Below are 16,965 nucleotides of genomic sequence, written 5' to 3'. Positions count from 1 at the left end.
CTTTATTTTGAAATTTGCTGAATTTTTATTCAAAACCGGTTTTAAACAAGTTTTTTTTAGAAAAAAACTGAAATCGCAGTGCATTTAATACCAAACTATGGCATTATGCTTTTCAGATTGTGAGAGCATAGAGTGTTCTATTTCAAAGGAAATTCCTTTTGGACAAAATGGTATGGTGGGATAGATACTGACATTCTATGTATATAGCCTAGTTGAGATCAGAAGGGGAACTTAATTTAATTATTTTTAAAGAGTACCATGCTCTTGAATGGAGAATAGTAGTGGAGAATCTCTGTGTTTGGTAGTGAAAAATCTCTGGTGATGGAGAATCTCTTACTCATTTACAGCATTACCTGACACTTTTATCCAAAGCAAGTTACAATTATGACTGAATGCAATTTTGAGCAATTGAGGGTTAAGGGCCTTGCTCAGGGACCCAACAGTGGCAACCTGTTGGCGGTGGGGCTTGAATTGGCAACCTTACTAGTAAAGTACCTTAATCACTGAGCAACCACTGCCACACACTGTGTTTGGTGGCAGAGAATCTCTCTGTGTGAATGCTTCAGATAATAAAATTTTGATTAGTGGAATCATCATTCAAATGTTTCCACATCATTCAAATGTTTCCGCACTGGGCACCCCAATATAGCCTTTTGGTCTCCATGCTCTTAGCTGCCTTTTGTTTCTATGTCTGTGACCAACTGAATAACATTTTTTTAAACTGAAACCATATGCAAGTGCTTAATATTCAGCGTTGTTATTTTGTACAAGGAAATGTTTCCCACAAACTAACTCCTGATATGTACATTACTGTGTACTTGACAATCATATAAACCTCCGGCCCTGGGGTCATTGAAGATAAGAAGTATAATTTCAAAGCCTGTGACATTTTCCCTCTGATCACTATTCTATAGGCAGGTCTTAAGTACTGTACATTAATGTCACCTGAGGAAGTAAACAGCAGAAGAGTGTTAAGGAAAGAAGAATCTTTAATTACTGAGTTCCATTTGATCTTTGCCTCTGACATGTCAGTTGGCTGGGTGGGTGGCACATCCCAGGGGCTCTCTGAAGAGGGCGATTTTGTAAGAGATTTGGATCATTACACAATAAAGAACACTTCATAAGTTGTGAAGTGAGTTGGGGAAATGATGGTTAATGATGTTGACAGCAGTTCACCTCTATAGAATTATGCTGAGATCTGACTTGACTTGCCTCTTCTAATGAGTGCTGCTTTTCCAAGGTAATGGAGCAATGAATGGGAGAGCGAGATTGAGACAGACAGAGCAGGAGACAGAGAAAGAGAGAGTGGGAGGTGGAGAGAGAGACAGAGAGAAATACACCTCCTTTTCTATCAGGATAAGTCAGTTAATGCTGCACAGAGAAGCCATCATGCACCTCTGTTAAACTGTCATATCAGTGTGCTATAGAGGGCATGTTCAAACAAGTGAACAGTAAAGAGAAGTCTTCTCATCTTCATTTAGGTCTATGCTATGAACCTCTTTTAAGAATGACTAACTGAAATTTTACATTAAAACAACTGTGAGACAGCAAAGTGGGGCACAGGATTATTGTATGAGTTCTTGGATCTTGTGTAAAAATAATTTTGACAGCTGTTTCCATCAGTCATCCATTGCTTATGAAATATAACCAGTCAGTAGCATGAGGGAAACTGTGAAACATACAGTTAACTAAATTACAACTTATTCTCCAATCCAAGTAGTTAGTCTAGAGTAAAGATGCTGTTGTGAAAAGGAATAAGATCTAGCTTAATTATGAAAATAATAGCTAACGATATGGAGCATTCATCAGCATACAGCATATTGCATGTAGGGCCCACTTCCTCATAGCGGGCTGGCGAGCAGACCGTTATGGTGGCAGTAATAATACATAATAACGTAACTGGTGCTGGATGTCAGCTCGAGTGTGACTTACTTTAGAACCTCCATATAACACTGTGAAATGGATTTGGACTAAGAGTAATAGTTACTTATCATTGGTATGCTACAGAGAGTTCATGCCTTCTAAAAAAGTCTGAGGTGCAACAAATAAAACCAAACACACAAACAAACAACAGTTTTATTTGTTTCTTGTCCAGAGGAGATAAGCTTTTGTTACATGGTGTTTTAAGCCATTTTATTGTCCTTGGCAACTTCAGTAATTTCTCACTACAGAGAAAATGAATTGGACCTTCCAAATGATGTAAACACTAAAAATGTGAGTGATGAAGTTTGTGACGCACACAGGCATTATGAATCAGATTCATCCTCCCACTGATCAGTTGCAGATCCTTGGTTTAAAGCAGCAGCCTACATTTAAACATTTGGAAATTATACAGCATAAGTGAATCATTGCTACATTTTCAAATGCCACATGTTTGAAACCCAGGGGTAGAATCACTGTGAACGGCAGGCTGGGCTTTGGTACTGCAGCAAGCAGCTGCAGCAGACTTTCAAACAACAGTGCTTCAAGACTGCAACAAAAGAAGCCATATTTACATTTACTATTTACACATTCTTTGTCAGCAAAGGAGAACTGATCTTAGGGTGGGGAATTTCTGAACCGGAATTTAGTTGTGTTAACTGTGTGTGTGCGAATACATGTTTATTCAGTTGTTGTACTGAACAGTGACATCAATTCACTATAAGAATTCATGTTTATTCAGTTGTTGCACTTACATAAGAATTATCTCCTCCCCATATGTGAAGGGCTTTAGTAAGACTCAGAATCATTTCTTAATAATAGGGTAGTAATATTTGAGTAGTCAGTATCATTTTCCATAAGTGAATATGGGATGTGTGGTGGATTTAATTGGTTTTAATGTGTCTAATTGTCACATGAAGTTGGTCCAATGCAAAGATTATGTAATTATCATTTTGGAACACTGTGTAATGATATTGTTTCTTGCATGTCAGAGGGAGATGTCTACATACCTGACACTTTACCGCCTGCATAAAGATATGCTGGAATGACAGCTAATTATAACATAATAACAGGCTGATGAAAGATCTAGTTAAATCTGCCTCATATGTTTAAGTGGTAATGTGGAGAGCACTGCAATTAAATCAAACCAGACCATTTTTAATTAGAGCTATATTTAATTATGGGTATTCTTTTTTTTTTTTTTTTTTTTTTTTTTTTTACTTTAAAGTTTCAGATCTTTCAGATCTTTCCTTTATTTTTCATTGCATGCCTTGTAGGGCTGTTGTCCTGCTGATTGGTTTTAAGTTGTAAATTCAGATTTTGGTCTGCATCCTTGTAATTATGTAGTTGTGCAAGACGCCAGAGTTGTTGTTTGTGCAGTTGCCGTGATAATCACTCTAAAACTGGGCCAATGTGGATCACACGCAGATCCGTTAGATGGGGAGAACTTGATGGCAATTTGGACGAGGGAAGAGCAGCGCTCACTGCCTGCTTGAAACCTTTTAATTAGCACTAATTACCCAGCAGAAAATGTTGGGGCTTGAAAGGATTTGTGTCAGCAAGTGAGAGATCAAAGATTGCGGCGCTCGCATTTTAATCTGCCGAGTAAAAACTAATAAGGACCTTGTAATGGGGCCCCAGAGAGTGACAGCGCAGGTGGTAGACCATAATCCTCTCTGCTGCTCTCAAGCCCCACGTCTACGTCCAATTAGATCATCAGATGCTTTCATTTCCCTCTAATATTGAAAAATTATGATTTCTTTTTCTCAATGACCACACGAGAGGTAAAGTCTGGTTTCCAGCATCTCTAGATTTTTCTTCCCCCCAAATGCTTCGTTCATGGCTTTGGGAGTGTCAAATGAGGACTTTTTGTTGCAAGGAAGGGTGGCTGGCCATGAGGCAAAGCGTCATGGCTGTCTCGTATGCGTGTGGGAGGAGATGGGAGTGAAGCTGAACATGGGCACAGTCATCCATCAAGTGTCATCGATCATTTGCCAGGAAGTGACAGCCGGGTAGTGATTATTTGCTATTAGATAGATGCTCAAGCATACAGGAGTGCTGCATGACAGTTCAACCCACTCAACTGCAGATATTGTAGAGAGGCCAGGATCTATTTGAGCTTCTGGTATATGTTAACTCTTACATGAGAGCACAATCTTATTTCTTACCACCTAAGAGATCATCCTTCCATGTAAATATTTTTGCTCTCTTTGGCAGTCTTTCATATTGCCTTTTTATTAATCTTGTTGCAGCATTCTTTAAGATATATTTCCCTCATATATAAGCAATGATGGGATGCCCACAATGGCATCTGTAAAGAACAGGATTGATTTTCAATGCCGTAGTACAAGAAGTAGAGTGCATTTGTTTTGTGGGGAGAGGTGTAATCAGTCAACAGTGGCGTTTTAAAGAAACCGAGCTGCAGTAGGGTCATGCAGGCCATGAGACATGAAGAGGAATGGTGTACCCGCAAACCCGCATGCAGTTCCACTGCGGTGCTTACAGTGCTTATATCTGCTTTAGGAAAGCAATATAAAAATTAAGCAAATTACATTAAATTAATTTGGCCAGTTGCTAGAATTTTATTTATTGTTAAAGCATATTTTTCTACAGTGAGTAGATGTTTATAGCATGTATAGTTTACCTCTCACTCGATCATGTTTGCCTGCAGTTGCTCCATTGCTGTCTACAGCTGTCTGTTGCTCTATTGCTGTCTATGGGTTAAGACAGAGCACTTCTGGTCTCAGTTACACTAGTGATTAGACAGCCAGTTCCTGTGCACAGTAATGCTAGTCATTAGGCAGACAGTTGTTCTTGTAGGGTTCTTGGTGTCCCTGACAGAGCCCATCAGGTCAGTCAGCCCCAGCACTGGAAACAAAGTTTGCTAGGGCTGGGGGTCAAACCCAGCTTAAAAAGTCAAGGCTGTCAAAAGCCCGCATCACATTCCTACCTTACAGCCAACTTCAGCTGATCCCCAACCATTAATCATAGCGGAGAGCCATACTGACCTCAGCCCCTTCTCTCTTTGAAGCGCGCTGTCCTCTGCCGCATGAGGAAATCATTTGCTGCCTGATTCAATGAGCCATCGGGCGAGCCAGTGGACCTAATGACATGTGAGAATATTAACCTCCTACCACTGAGAGCTGTGAATCTTGAGAGGCAGTCTATAACTCACCCACCATTTCAGACTAAGTCCCACCCCACCCAAGTCAGCTCGAACCGAGCCAAGCCATCCTTACCCCAGGCCAGCTGTGCTGCTCCACTGCTGCTGTATAGTAGAAACAGTACAGTACGTGGTGTGACTGGATATCCGAGGAACCTGGGGCTTTTAGACTGCTCACCGTGACTTCTGTTTGAGCAAGTCATTTCACACCGACACAATGCATATGTTATGCAGCAGGGAGCTTTATTTCCTCAGTTGTGGTAGTGTCAATTTATTGGAGATGCAACTGTATGATATACTATAATATTGGTACAGACAATCCATTGGAGGTTTAAGGAGAACAATAGTGCTGTACATCCTCATTGCTTCAGTAGGGCAGTTAGTCTATATGGCTATAACGCGTGTGAACTGACATTGGGCCCGATCTCATTTCCCTACATGTGTGATCTGTAAATTGCTGCCACCTGAGGGCTTCTGACATGTTGGGAGAGAGCCTGGTGGATGAGGCTGAGAGATTAAGCTCAATAATGGCTTCGCAATACCACTGCTTCCAAGATTTATAGCACAGCAGCATCCAAAGCCATCATGTTGTTGAAGACTGAAAACAGAATTGCATGTAGGAAGGTAGTGGGAGGGCATTAAGATGTAATTTGTCTTATCTAAGCTCTATTTCTTGTCCAGGGGGGTGCAGCTTGGTGTTGTGTTTATAGTCGAATGAATTGGCAAAAGGTATTTTTTTAAAAGTTGAATAAGATGCATTCAAAAAGCCAGAATGTGCTGACTTATTTCTTGAATCTGGCATTTTATGTTATGTTTTGGCTTCTGTTAATAAAACATTCGAAATCAACCTTTCTTTTCTGGCAGTGGTAGATTTTTAATTTCTCTCAGGCAAGCATTAAGCAGTGTGAGGGGCTGATCAGGTGGAGGTTTGTTATGTCCCCAGACAGGCAGCTGGTCTGTAGGCTGTGCCATCAGCATCTCCTCTTGTCCGTTTATATTAAGTTTATTAAAGGCACTCCGCTCCTTCTTTTACGGCTTTGCTCTCCTCTCCCATTCATTATGGTTTCTTATCTTGGCAGGCAATCTGAACTGCCAGGCAGCCAGTCCATTATGCACATATGAAGCCCATCACTCCAACTGTATTGGCCAATTCATCAAACATTTATCTTTTGCCCTGTGAACAGTGTGTCAATTTGGCTGTCACTCCTGAGCCTGCGCTGCCTCCTTGGAATAAAAACATTACTTCTCCCACCCTGGAGACAGCTTTGATGTGACATCACCCTTCAAACTTTAAAACAAGGCCTAAGGGCTTATCCCAGGCCTCACATTCATTCAGACAGCAACCCAAAAATATTCCACTCTCTCCTCCTCATTGGGGATGGGGCTTGTAATGTAAGTTCCAAGACAGGGAGAAATCTCTTTGTCCATGCAGCTATTGTGCCTAGACTGTTTATGTCTACGCGCTCGACCTGGGTCGTCCATTTAGACTGAACCAAACTGAGTTGGCGTGGAGCTGGTCAGGTGTTTCTCTCACTTTTTTCCACCTTGATCAGAGAGTGTGTGTTGTATAGATATGAGTGTTTGGGGAGCTCTGCTCCCACACTGGGCTTGAGACACATGGGCGGCTCAGTGGAGCAGTGGACGTGAAGAAGACTGATAATCAAAGCATCAGCACAGCAGCACTGTCAGGGAAGACACACGGGGGACTCGGAGAGTTGCTGGGAGAAATAGACAGTGAAAGAAAGGCCCTTTAAAACTAGAGCACAAACATGGGAATTAATGGCCCTAGCAAAGGGAAATATCAAAGCCAGAGATGGCATGAAAAGGAGGCTTTCATTGAATGGGATCAATGTTAAGATGTGGACTTGGAATACAAAGGGAATTTAAGTGTGTCTGAATGACCACTGGGCTTTAGGTCAGCCCTCTTTATGGCTGGCTATGAGGGAGTGGACAGTTTGTGGTTAGCATTGTTTGCTACCTTACCTTGTTAAAGGTTCAGCAGGTGTAGTCCTGTGTAAAAACAATAACACAATACCTCAGCCACTTGAGATGAGCAACAGTAACAGCCTTCTCATTCTCCCTCTCACGCTCTCTCACTCTCTCTCTCTCTCTCTCTCTCTCTCTCTCTCTCTCGCTCTTTCACTCTGTCTCGCTCGCTCTGTCTCCCTTTCTCTGCTTTAGCCTGGGTGCACATGTGACCTGGAATACCCACAGACTAATGGCTGCAGTGACTGACATTTCAACCAATAATCACGGAGTGTTGTTCCCCAACCCCCCACCCAACCTCCGTCAGTAGTAGTTTATCAATCAGCATGTCTGCATTAGTATTTGTCTATCGATCCATCCATCTCTGTCAGGCCATCTCTGTGTCATTGTCTGTGCTCTTGTGCTGCTGTTTGGCTTCTTTTGAAGGTAGACTGCATAGTAATTTGTTTTACAGGCCCTGGCTTTAATACAAGGGAACTTGAAAGTGTTTGAATGTCAGGGACCAGTTGACAATCACATTATTATTGTGTTAAATGCACCATGCCCTCTTAGCAATGAAGAAATGAAAACAGTAGTACTCTTTCTTTATGGTACACTCTCTGTCTCTCTCTCTCTCTCTCTCTCTCTCTCTCTCTATCTATCTATCTATCTATCTATCTATCTATCTATCTATCTATCTATCTATCTATCTATCTCTCTCTCTCTCTCTCTGTATATATATATATATATATATATATATATATATATATATATATATATATATATATATATATATATATATATATATATATATATATATTATATTGTGACACTGCTCATCCCATTTTGTGGTGCTACTAAGGCATTTGTGTTAATTCAGGCAGGGAGGAGAGCCACCCTGTATAAGCAAGTGTGTTGAGATATTACTTATGACAATGAGCTTGATCATAATTATCTTAACAAGATGAGGGTTCATTGGTGTAGCTCATTACACTTATTCTCTCTTTTACTCTTTCAGTTTGTTCACCCGTCTTCCGCACCCTCTCTCTTGCTTCCGATCATTCACAGCTTTCTGCACTGTGCCTCTCTGCTGTTGTACTGGGCCTTTGAAGATGATGGTGAAAACGTGCGAGCAGGTTTGGATTCCCCATGGGGGAATAGGTGCAAATCAGAAAGGTTCCTGCTGGTACATGCACATGTGCCTGTGTGTATGTGCGTGAGCATGTTTGTGCTTATCTCATCTCCAGGGAGCTCTGAGCTCACTTTTGCCCATTAGCATTCTTCTAAACAAAGGAACTGGCGACTCTCTATTAAGCAATTAACTGTACAGTTTAAAAGTTTGCTTGCTGCACGCTTTATAGATGTTATGGATTATGATAGCGGAACCAGCCCCAAATGTTGAGGTGAAATTTGCTCCGAGTGCTCAGAGGCCTGGGGCTATTAGGGCTCAATCCCCTCATGTTGTTGTGAATGTGATTTGGTCTCTCCCTTGGCTGTGAATTTAACTGATTAAATCACAGAGTGCACGCAGCAGTGGTGACATGAAAACAACAATTAATAAGCAGTCCCCCTGTGCCATGCCAGTGCCTCTTAACCAAGCAGCTAATAACATTACACATGCCGCCAACTAGCCAAGGAAGACAGGTGGAGACGAGCAGGAGCCCAGCTCTCATTTACAGACCTGGGAAGTCAGAGCCATTACACTCCATGAAGTGACACACACACACACACACACACACACACACACACACACACACACACACACACACACTCTCTCTCTCTCTCTCTCTCTCTCTCTCATATATACATATACACAAGTTGAGATTATTTATTGTCTTTTACTTCAGGGCCTTTGTTCCTTTTTAATGACTTGGCATTTTCCTCTGTGTCTTTTCACTACTTTCTCTACTGGTGTTTGTTTCTCTTCACCCTTACAGTCATTTAGTGATCCTCTACAGAAAAGCACTGCATTACCATAACTCAGCTGAAGAAGAGGGACTAGTATAACACTGGTTATGGTTGGAGCTACACTGAGTTACGTTCGTTGTTGTAGTGACACCTGTCTCATCCAAAAAGATGGAATTTGCTTAAATAAGCCAATCCTTCCTTCCCTCACCTTGTGCTCAAGTGATTGTGTGTCTAGATGTCCTCCTTCTATTCAGCACTCGAAGAGACTAAAACCCAGACCATGCTGTCACTGAAACCCAATATGAGTATTGTATGTCTTTTAGCTGAAAAGAAATGAAGACTAGCGTCTCAGTTGCCATTGAATTGTTCTTTTCTCAAGGCAACCTGACAGACCTAAATGTCAATTAACTGACTAGGCTGACACATTAACATTGTAGGTTGTCAGCCTCTGCCATCTGAAGGATTAGAAACACACACCCTAGCTTTGTGCACCTTCCACACAGTGAACTTTAGAAGGCCCCGACACCACCCTGAGCACCACCCTCCATCATGTTTATGCCAGAGCAGGGTCAGGGGAGGGGAGCACTCAGGAGGACAGTCCTTGGGGATTGTGCGTGTTTGTGTTTGTGTGTGTGCGTGTGTGTGTGTGCATGCATGCATTGTGTTTATGGGAGTAGGGGATTAGGTGTCGTGCCTCTGAATAAAAGAGCGAACATTATCCAACTTTTCCCTCTCAAAACTATTATTTTGCATTCTAAATTGGCTCTTCATGGGAGAGTTCTAGAAGTTGTACTCATTCCGTTTGTGGTGGGGCATTATGGTTGTGCTGGGAAAATGATGGATGACAAGTTAAATTTGTGTCGGGGGAGTGAAGGTGAACTGTGACAGAGTTATTCATCTTGGGAATGGAGGGTTAGAGTCAGGCAAAGCTGGGTGCCTGAAGGCACAAGACATTGACAAATTCATCCCGCACACTGCATTTCTGAAGCCCTTTTGTTTTGAATCCTGGCTACTCGCGAGTGACCCTCATCGCTCATACTGCCAGCATGCGGAGGAGGCCGTACCATGCCAGGGGATCTTAGCTCCACTAATTCTTGTCATTCACTCTCCTGACAGGCCCAAGCCCAAACTATTCCGGCCTGTGAAAGAAGCCGGCTGAAATATTTATTTCCGCACATAATGGCCGCCCAGATTTAGGGCCATATCATTTTTCCTCTCTCGCCTTATCATTGCAGGTCACTGACAGGCCTGAAAGCGTTCAGCCAACTGGAAGAGCTGATTGTGGACAACAATCTTCTCGGAAATGACCTCCGGTTGCCCAGGTTACCACAGCTCCATACCCTAACACTCAATAAGAACCAAATATCCTTTCAGCCCACGCCGCCTTTGTATCCGAGCGCATGCTTTAGAGCGGAGGAAACAGTGATGCGTAGTGAGCAGGAACTCTCTCTGCGAGCTCCACACTCAGGTTAGGATCTTGTCTTTACACACTTCAGCTCTTTAAATGCTCTTTAAATGGCGTTATTGTATTAAGTTGAGCTCCTCTCCGGCTTAGAGAGAGCCTTGGGTGTGGAGTCCAATTTTACTGAAACTGACTTTGTGCCACGGTGACCTCTAGTGGAAGAGAGAGTAATAAAAGCTTGAATGCAGCTGTGCCACTGGAGAAATAAGGTTTTTCTTCCTGTGAAGGTGAAACAGGAAGGCAGTAAAGCATGTTCTTGTTTCAAGCAGTTAGATAGTATAATACTGTAATTTTCAGAACAGAACATTTAACTATAAACAAGTTTTAACAATCCTGTTTTTTCAGACTAATTAATTACTATCTAAACTATTAAAGTGTTGCAGTGATGATACTTTTTGTGGCACTCCTGATTATTTTAAAATACTTGAATGTATGAAATAATGTGACAGGAATGGATAAAATATTTGTGGACTATAAACTATGTACAGGCATACGGTAAGCGTTCCGACACCGAAGCGATTTGATCAATCATAAATAACTGCTGCGTTTCCTTTATGCTGTTTCCTGCGGCCGGTCTGCAGGCCCGGGGTAATGGCCCGGCGCCCCATGTTGTCCCCCTCTCTCTCCACTCCAGCCTCCCCTGCAGCTGAGTGGCAGTAGCTCCGCTCTGAAGTGGGCTGCACATGCTAATGGCCCAATTATTTACACCCTGTAGTGGTCTGCTGCCATTGAAATTCAAGCGCTGCATTAGTGCAGTTGTATTTTGACACATTCGGGCGCCATTTTCCAATGAAGTGAATGTATTAGTGATGAATGCCCCGTGAAGAGGATGTTTGTTCCCCTGCACGGAGGGAAAAGGAACGGGTTTCGCGGCCCGTGGAGTCACTAGCCATTTCTGCCTCTGCGCATCTATCATTTTGTCAATGTTTTTAATGTTCTGTACCAAACCACCTACGAAGTGGAGAGAGAAAAATGCGACAGGAACAGCAAAACACACAACATGGGCCAAATCCCCCCCCCCCCCTCCCCAAATGGAGCTGCTCTGTCCGCCTCATACACATTATCTGTTGAGTAGGCGCGGAGGGTGACCGAGGCATTTTAGCTACCTCAGGCCGAGCAAAAAATGCTAATGTAATGAGCAGCCTGAATTCCTTGACCTTTGCCCTTTCGCACCTCACCGACATTGAAGGCCTGCTCGAGCATTTGCAGGAAGTGACTCCAGCATTGGAATACCTCAGCCTGCTGGGAAATGAGGCATGTCCCAACCAGCTGGTGAGCCTGGATAAAGATGAGGATGACTACCAGAGATACAGGTCAGAATACCACACACACGCACACACGCGCACACACACACACACACACACACACACACGTTTACACCAATGTACACTATTTTTCCTTTTTTTTCCCCTTTTTTTTTTTACTTTGGCTGTATACACGAATCAGATTTTCTTAGTGTACCAATGTGGCATTCTATTAACATGAATCTGTATTGTTTTGTTTTAATTGTAATGTGTAGTTCTCACTTTGGAGCAAATTGAAATGTATATAAAATATAGACATATATAGCTTTTAGCTGTAGATGTAGCATTAATGTATGTGTTTAATGACACATGTTTTATATTGCTTGCCAACATTTCCTTAAGGTACAAAGACCTTAATAATGTTTTTGGAGGAATGTGTTGTTTGGCAACTTTCAGTCATTTTTTCTTTAGAAGAAAGACTGTTGCGCAATATCATAAATCAGCTGCCCGGGCTTCTACTTCAGGCTGTAAGCCAATTTCTCTTAAAGTACTCAGCCTCACCTATCATGCCTTCTGCTTGCTGAGTTGCGAAATCGATTTCATGTGTGAATTGTGATAACCACAAATGAGTGTTTGCTATCTTTGCTAGCTTACAAGATGAAGCGATGCGTTCGTTATCAAGCCCGGGCCTATGGGAGTGCAATGGCACGCTATGTTTCCACCGTTTGGCAGTTTTTCAACATGAAACTCGGTCAGGTGGGGGGAGAGAGAGAAGTGGGGGGGGTGAATTCATTCTTTTGTCTGTCTTAGTCCTAAGTGCATTTTTCCCGACTGTGTTCAGTATGAATCATTTACCATACAGATGAGCGTAAAAGGCGCCACTCGCTCACCGTGTCTCCAATGCCTCACTTAGTGCAGGGGAAGGCCAGTCTCTCTATGACTGACAGCAACTGTGGATTTGTGATGTAATATTCATAATGTGTCACACAGTAATGCATCAGTTTGAGCACAATGCAGATTTCATGTCTGACAAGGTTAGGCAGCGCTCAGGTCATGGCAGGACTGGCCTTGGACTGCACACATCTCCGAGTGTACTCCGAGGGAAAGAAAGGAAAAAGAAAACAAATACAACCCCCCTCCAAACACCCCCTTTCCATAACTCGGTGAAATACTATGCACCCAGTTCAGCTTTTTCAATTAGTCAAATGAAGTGAACAGGCATAAGAGCACAGCACTATATTTTACAGCAGCCACAGAGCTCATTCATCATTGTTTACTTCAGGGGCTCAAGGTGCTTTTCTTTTTTTTTTTTTTTTGTTCCTCAAGCTGGAGAGATCCAGCAGCGGTGGCACTGACAGGCGTCTGCAGTGGCAGGCACAGCCTCTCTGCAGCCTCCAGCAGCCCCGCGCCTCCCCCCACCCTGGATTTGTTTGCCTTTTTGCATGGATGACGTTTATCGAGTCCGTAAATCTGCATGTGCTTTAAAGATGAAAAGTGGAGGGCAGTGTGGCCTCGGGTGTGTTCGACTGCAGCTGTGAGTGTGAGTTTGTGTGTTTGCACCAGCCGTCTGCGTGAACACAGCAAAGCATTTCAGAATAATGAAGAAACACCTGCATGGTTCCCATAAGTGAGTCTAGTGTGCCAGTATGTTTGCTGGGGTTAAAAATGTGCAAGGAAAGTTGCATGCAGAAATATTCGTGCCACTTTAGGTTATTTTCTGTTTTGGAGAAAATAAGTTAACTTTATAATGTATAACAATACCTGTACCGACTGAGCTCTGACAGTTAATGAATACCAAAAAGTCCTTAGGCTTAGTTTTAGGATGCCTTTGATATGCTTGAACGATATTTGTAGCTGTATAGGTTTTTAGATGCAACCTCATCTTAATATATTTTGCACAGCTCTAGCTCCTTCATCATCATCATCATCATCATCAATTTGTCACTAGCTTGTGCATGAGGACTCAGTTAGGGATCTGTCATTGCCCATATACACATTTGTTCACACCCTCCACTCACACACCCTCTCTCTCTTTCCCCCTCTCCCTGTCTTTTTCTCTCTCTCTTTCTGTCTCTGTCTGTCTCTCTCTCCCCCTCTCTGAAGCTTAATCTTGACATGCTGCTTCCTCCATTCCAGTCAGCCTGTGAAAGAATCTGTTGTCATCTTCGTATTCGTGCTATTATCTCATGTCATTTTCTCTCTCTGAATGAAAGATAGAGAGTGCGTAAAAGCTTAAAAAGACATCTGTAATGTTACAGAAATGACAGCCTGGCAGATGAGGTCTATGTGTTTTATTTTCCAATCTATTTATATGTTGTCCATATTTTTATTAACATTAAGGATAATTATCTCTTCATAAATATCACACACATTAACCAATTAATTTAAGGTTTCATGATTACATTTTAAACCATGTCAAATTTGCAATCAGTGTGTGAGAAACATGCAGCTCATGTTGGTCTTCTGTAATTTTTTTTTTTTCTGAAGTGGTGAGGCATTTTTAGTATTCTCAACTTTAGCAAAGTACAGATGTATAATCATTTTGTCTGATTAGCACTGTGGCTCTGACAACCTGTGTGCTGGGCCCTTGTGTGTAGGTACTTTGTGCTGCACAATCTGAGGAGGTTGAAGTTCCTGGACAGCAGGACAGTGAGCCAGGTGGAGCGCGCAGAGGCCGATGCCCGAGGCGCCTTCATGAAGGTGGTCAAGCCCAAAGCTGTGCAGGTCTGCATCCACTCCATTCTCTCTGCATCACAACACACACACACACACACACACACACACACACACACACACGTGCACATCACATTCCTATGACCTCGAGCAGAAATCATTTACAGACTGAGACTGAAGATGAGTAGCTGGAAGATCTCTGTGGGTTTGCCTCCCTGTATAATTCAGCAGAGGATGAAATACATCTGTTTTCTATAGCCTGAGCTAATGACTGCTTAGGTGACCTAGTAAGTCATTTTCGCTTGCATCTACATTTGCACGACCCCTCTCTGTGTGTCTGGCTGAGTGTAAGAATTAGTGTTGCCCGACTTCGTTGTTTGTGAAGACTTAATTGTCAGACTCTTTTACACAGCTGCTTGCGCGGCTCTTTGAAGACCTGCCCTTCCCATCCTGCTTGGCTTGCGTATCAGGCGGGCCTCTTTAAGGACCACGGAATGACCTCAATCCGTATGCATGAGGCCAGATCAAAGGGGATGGCGCCTGTCCACTCCGCCTTGCGTCGCGCTGTGTGACGGTGCTCGCGATCGGAATGACAGCTCACGTACACGCTGCTCCCAACCGCTTAATTACCCGCTGCACACGCAATTATTCCTCCCTTGCTTCTTGCTTTTGGGAAAGCATGCTCGTTTCTCCTCTTCAAACACTTCTGCCCTTTTTTTTGGTAGGGTGGCGTTCTCTCGTTTACTTCTCCTCTGCCCTCCTCCCTCCTCCTGCAAGGCATATAAATGAGCAGCTTCACTAAGATTTGATTTCATGTAATTGTACAGTCATAAAATATTTATGTTGCGGTTGAGTGAGGCTTCAGCGTTGCACCATCTCCAGAGCTACGTGTGGGATTTGAGAGGTAAATATGGATGTAGCATGGCAAGAACAAAGCAGTCTTATGACAGGGGGCTGCACATCTGCACCGACACATACTTTCGAGAGTGCAAAGAGAACACAGCACTCATCACCGTAGACATGCAGCCGAAGTAAAGGTGAGCACTTAGTGTCTGCTTGCAAGCTGCTGAACTCACCAGTTTAACTCCGCATTAAAGGAAAGGTAAAGACGTGGGACGAGTGAACCTCATTCCAGCCGTTTGGAGTTAGAGAGAATGAGACACTGTGCAACTACCGCACTTGAATAAAGCGGTCTCCCTGGAGATAACAGGAACATCCTAAACTCACACGTTCTTCTGAAGTGTTGCAGGGACCTGATAGTCAAACAAATAAAATAATACCCTTGAAATGCAGCAAAACAATAAATCTGCTTAAAGCAATCCATGCTCTTGTTTCAAGCTGCTTTTGTAACACACCTGAGGGGAACAGATACAGAGAGACTCCCAGTCTTTCAGTCGTGCTCCAGCACTTAAACAGATTAGGTCCTGCTTTAGTGCTCTGAAGGCGGCCTCCTTGGTACAATAGAAGCCTTTGTGGGGGGAAAGTTGGCCCCGGTGCCGCGCCGTCCCGTGCCTGGGCCCGCCACAGCTGTCACGCCGCCTCTTCCCCGCCGTTTGTTTTGAGTTAGATGAGACGTGATGTGGCAACCACAACAAACTCTGTGGGGCATGTGTACTCTCCCGCTCTAATTGGCTTCATCATCGCGCCGATTGTCTGCTGACCAATAGTGCAGGTCACCAACTAACAAGCGCCAGTGACAAGCTATCGCTGCACGTGGCCAGCGGAAGATGATGGCATAATTAGTTATTTGTGTTTGCTTTTATGTCCCATCCAGTGGGGTGTCTTACATTTAAAGATACACTGGCTTAAGCGGTGTTATAGCAGCCCGTAATTAGTGCATTCGTTCCCACAAATGTCCCCATTCGACTTGAGCAGCGCCGAGGCACAGACGTAGCCAGTCTGTGTCTCTGTGTAGGAAAGTGTGCTTTTTACTGTAGAGCTTGTTCATAGAAACTCAGGAAAGTAAACATAAGTCTGCAACTTTATATTGCACATATTTTTAAAGTGAAAGTGATATTGTGTTTTATGGTGTATATTTTGGCAGCACAGGAATGCAGTTTTGTGGAAAATAAGAAATGTGGAGGTCAGACCATTAACTCCTTAAGTCACATTACATTTTAATTTGAATGCAATGAACTTTCTGTGTGATGAAATACAAGTATGCTTAATGTGCACCTAATATGTTTGTTAAAGCAGCAGATTAAAGAAAATACTGAAATGATTACTTTGTGGGTCTTCTTTGTGTAGATCATTGAAATGGTTAATCATAATGTGTAGAGGCACCAGTGAACTTTTGAGAGCTTTGAGTCACATTTGAATTGAGTGTGTCCACGATTTAAGCTGCTTTTCAATCATGACATTATGGCATTACACTCTGGTAGACCACATGGTTTTCATCAAACTCCAGCACACTCTAATATAATATGAATGCCATAACTTTTAGACACTTTGACCTTTTCCAAGTCTCTAAAATTGTATCCAGAGAGCTGGAAGTCCAGATTGCTGAACAGAAATGGCTTTACTTGTGCTTATTGTGTGTGTGTGTGTGTGTGTGTGTGTGTGTGTGTGTGTGTGTGTGTGTGTGTGTGTGTGTGTGTGTGTGTATATATATATATATATATATATATATA

At 42.8% G+C, this 16,965-nt stretch overlaps 1 protein-coding gene across 2 annotated transcripts in view; it reads left to right on the top strand.

The window, feature by feature from the left end:
- lrmda (leucine rich melanocyte differentiation associated) overlaps positions 1-16,965 on the top strand; it is a 192,255-nt gene that overhangs the window by 116,299 nt on the left and 58,991 nt on the right. For both annotated transcript variants that reach the window (XM_027019920.2, XM_027019998.2), the window contains exons 4-6: positions 10,192-10,318; positions 11,592-11,731; positions 14,260-14,386. In XM_027019920.2, the coding sequence (XP_026875721.2) occupies positions 10,192-10,318; positions 11,592-11,731; positions 14,260-14,386 (394 nt within the window). The remainder of the gene's footprint in view (positions 1-10,191; positions 10,319-11,591; positions 11,732-14,259; positions 14,387-16,965) is intronic.

This window comes from Electrophorus electricus, chromosome 11, assembly GCF_013358815.1.
Source record: "Electrophorus electricus isolate fEleEle1 chromosome 11, fEleEle1.pri, whole genome shotgun sequence".
NCBI classification, from domain to species: domain Eukaryota; kingdom Metazoa; phylum Chordata; class Actinopteri; order Gymnotiformes; family Gymnotidae; genus Electrophorus; species Electrophorus electricus.
The sequence above is the reverse complement of the archived record's forward strand: the minus strand, read 5'-3'. Positions and strand labels throughout refer to the sequence as shown.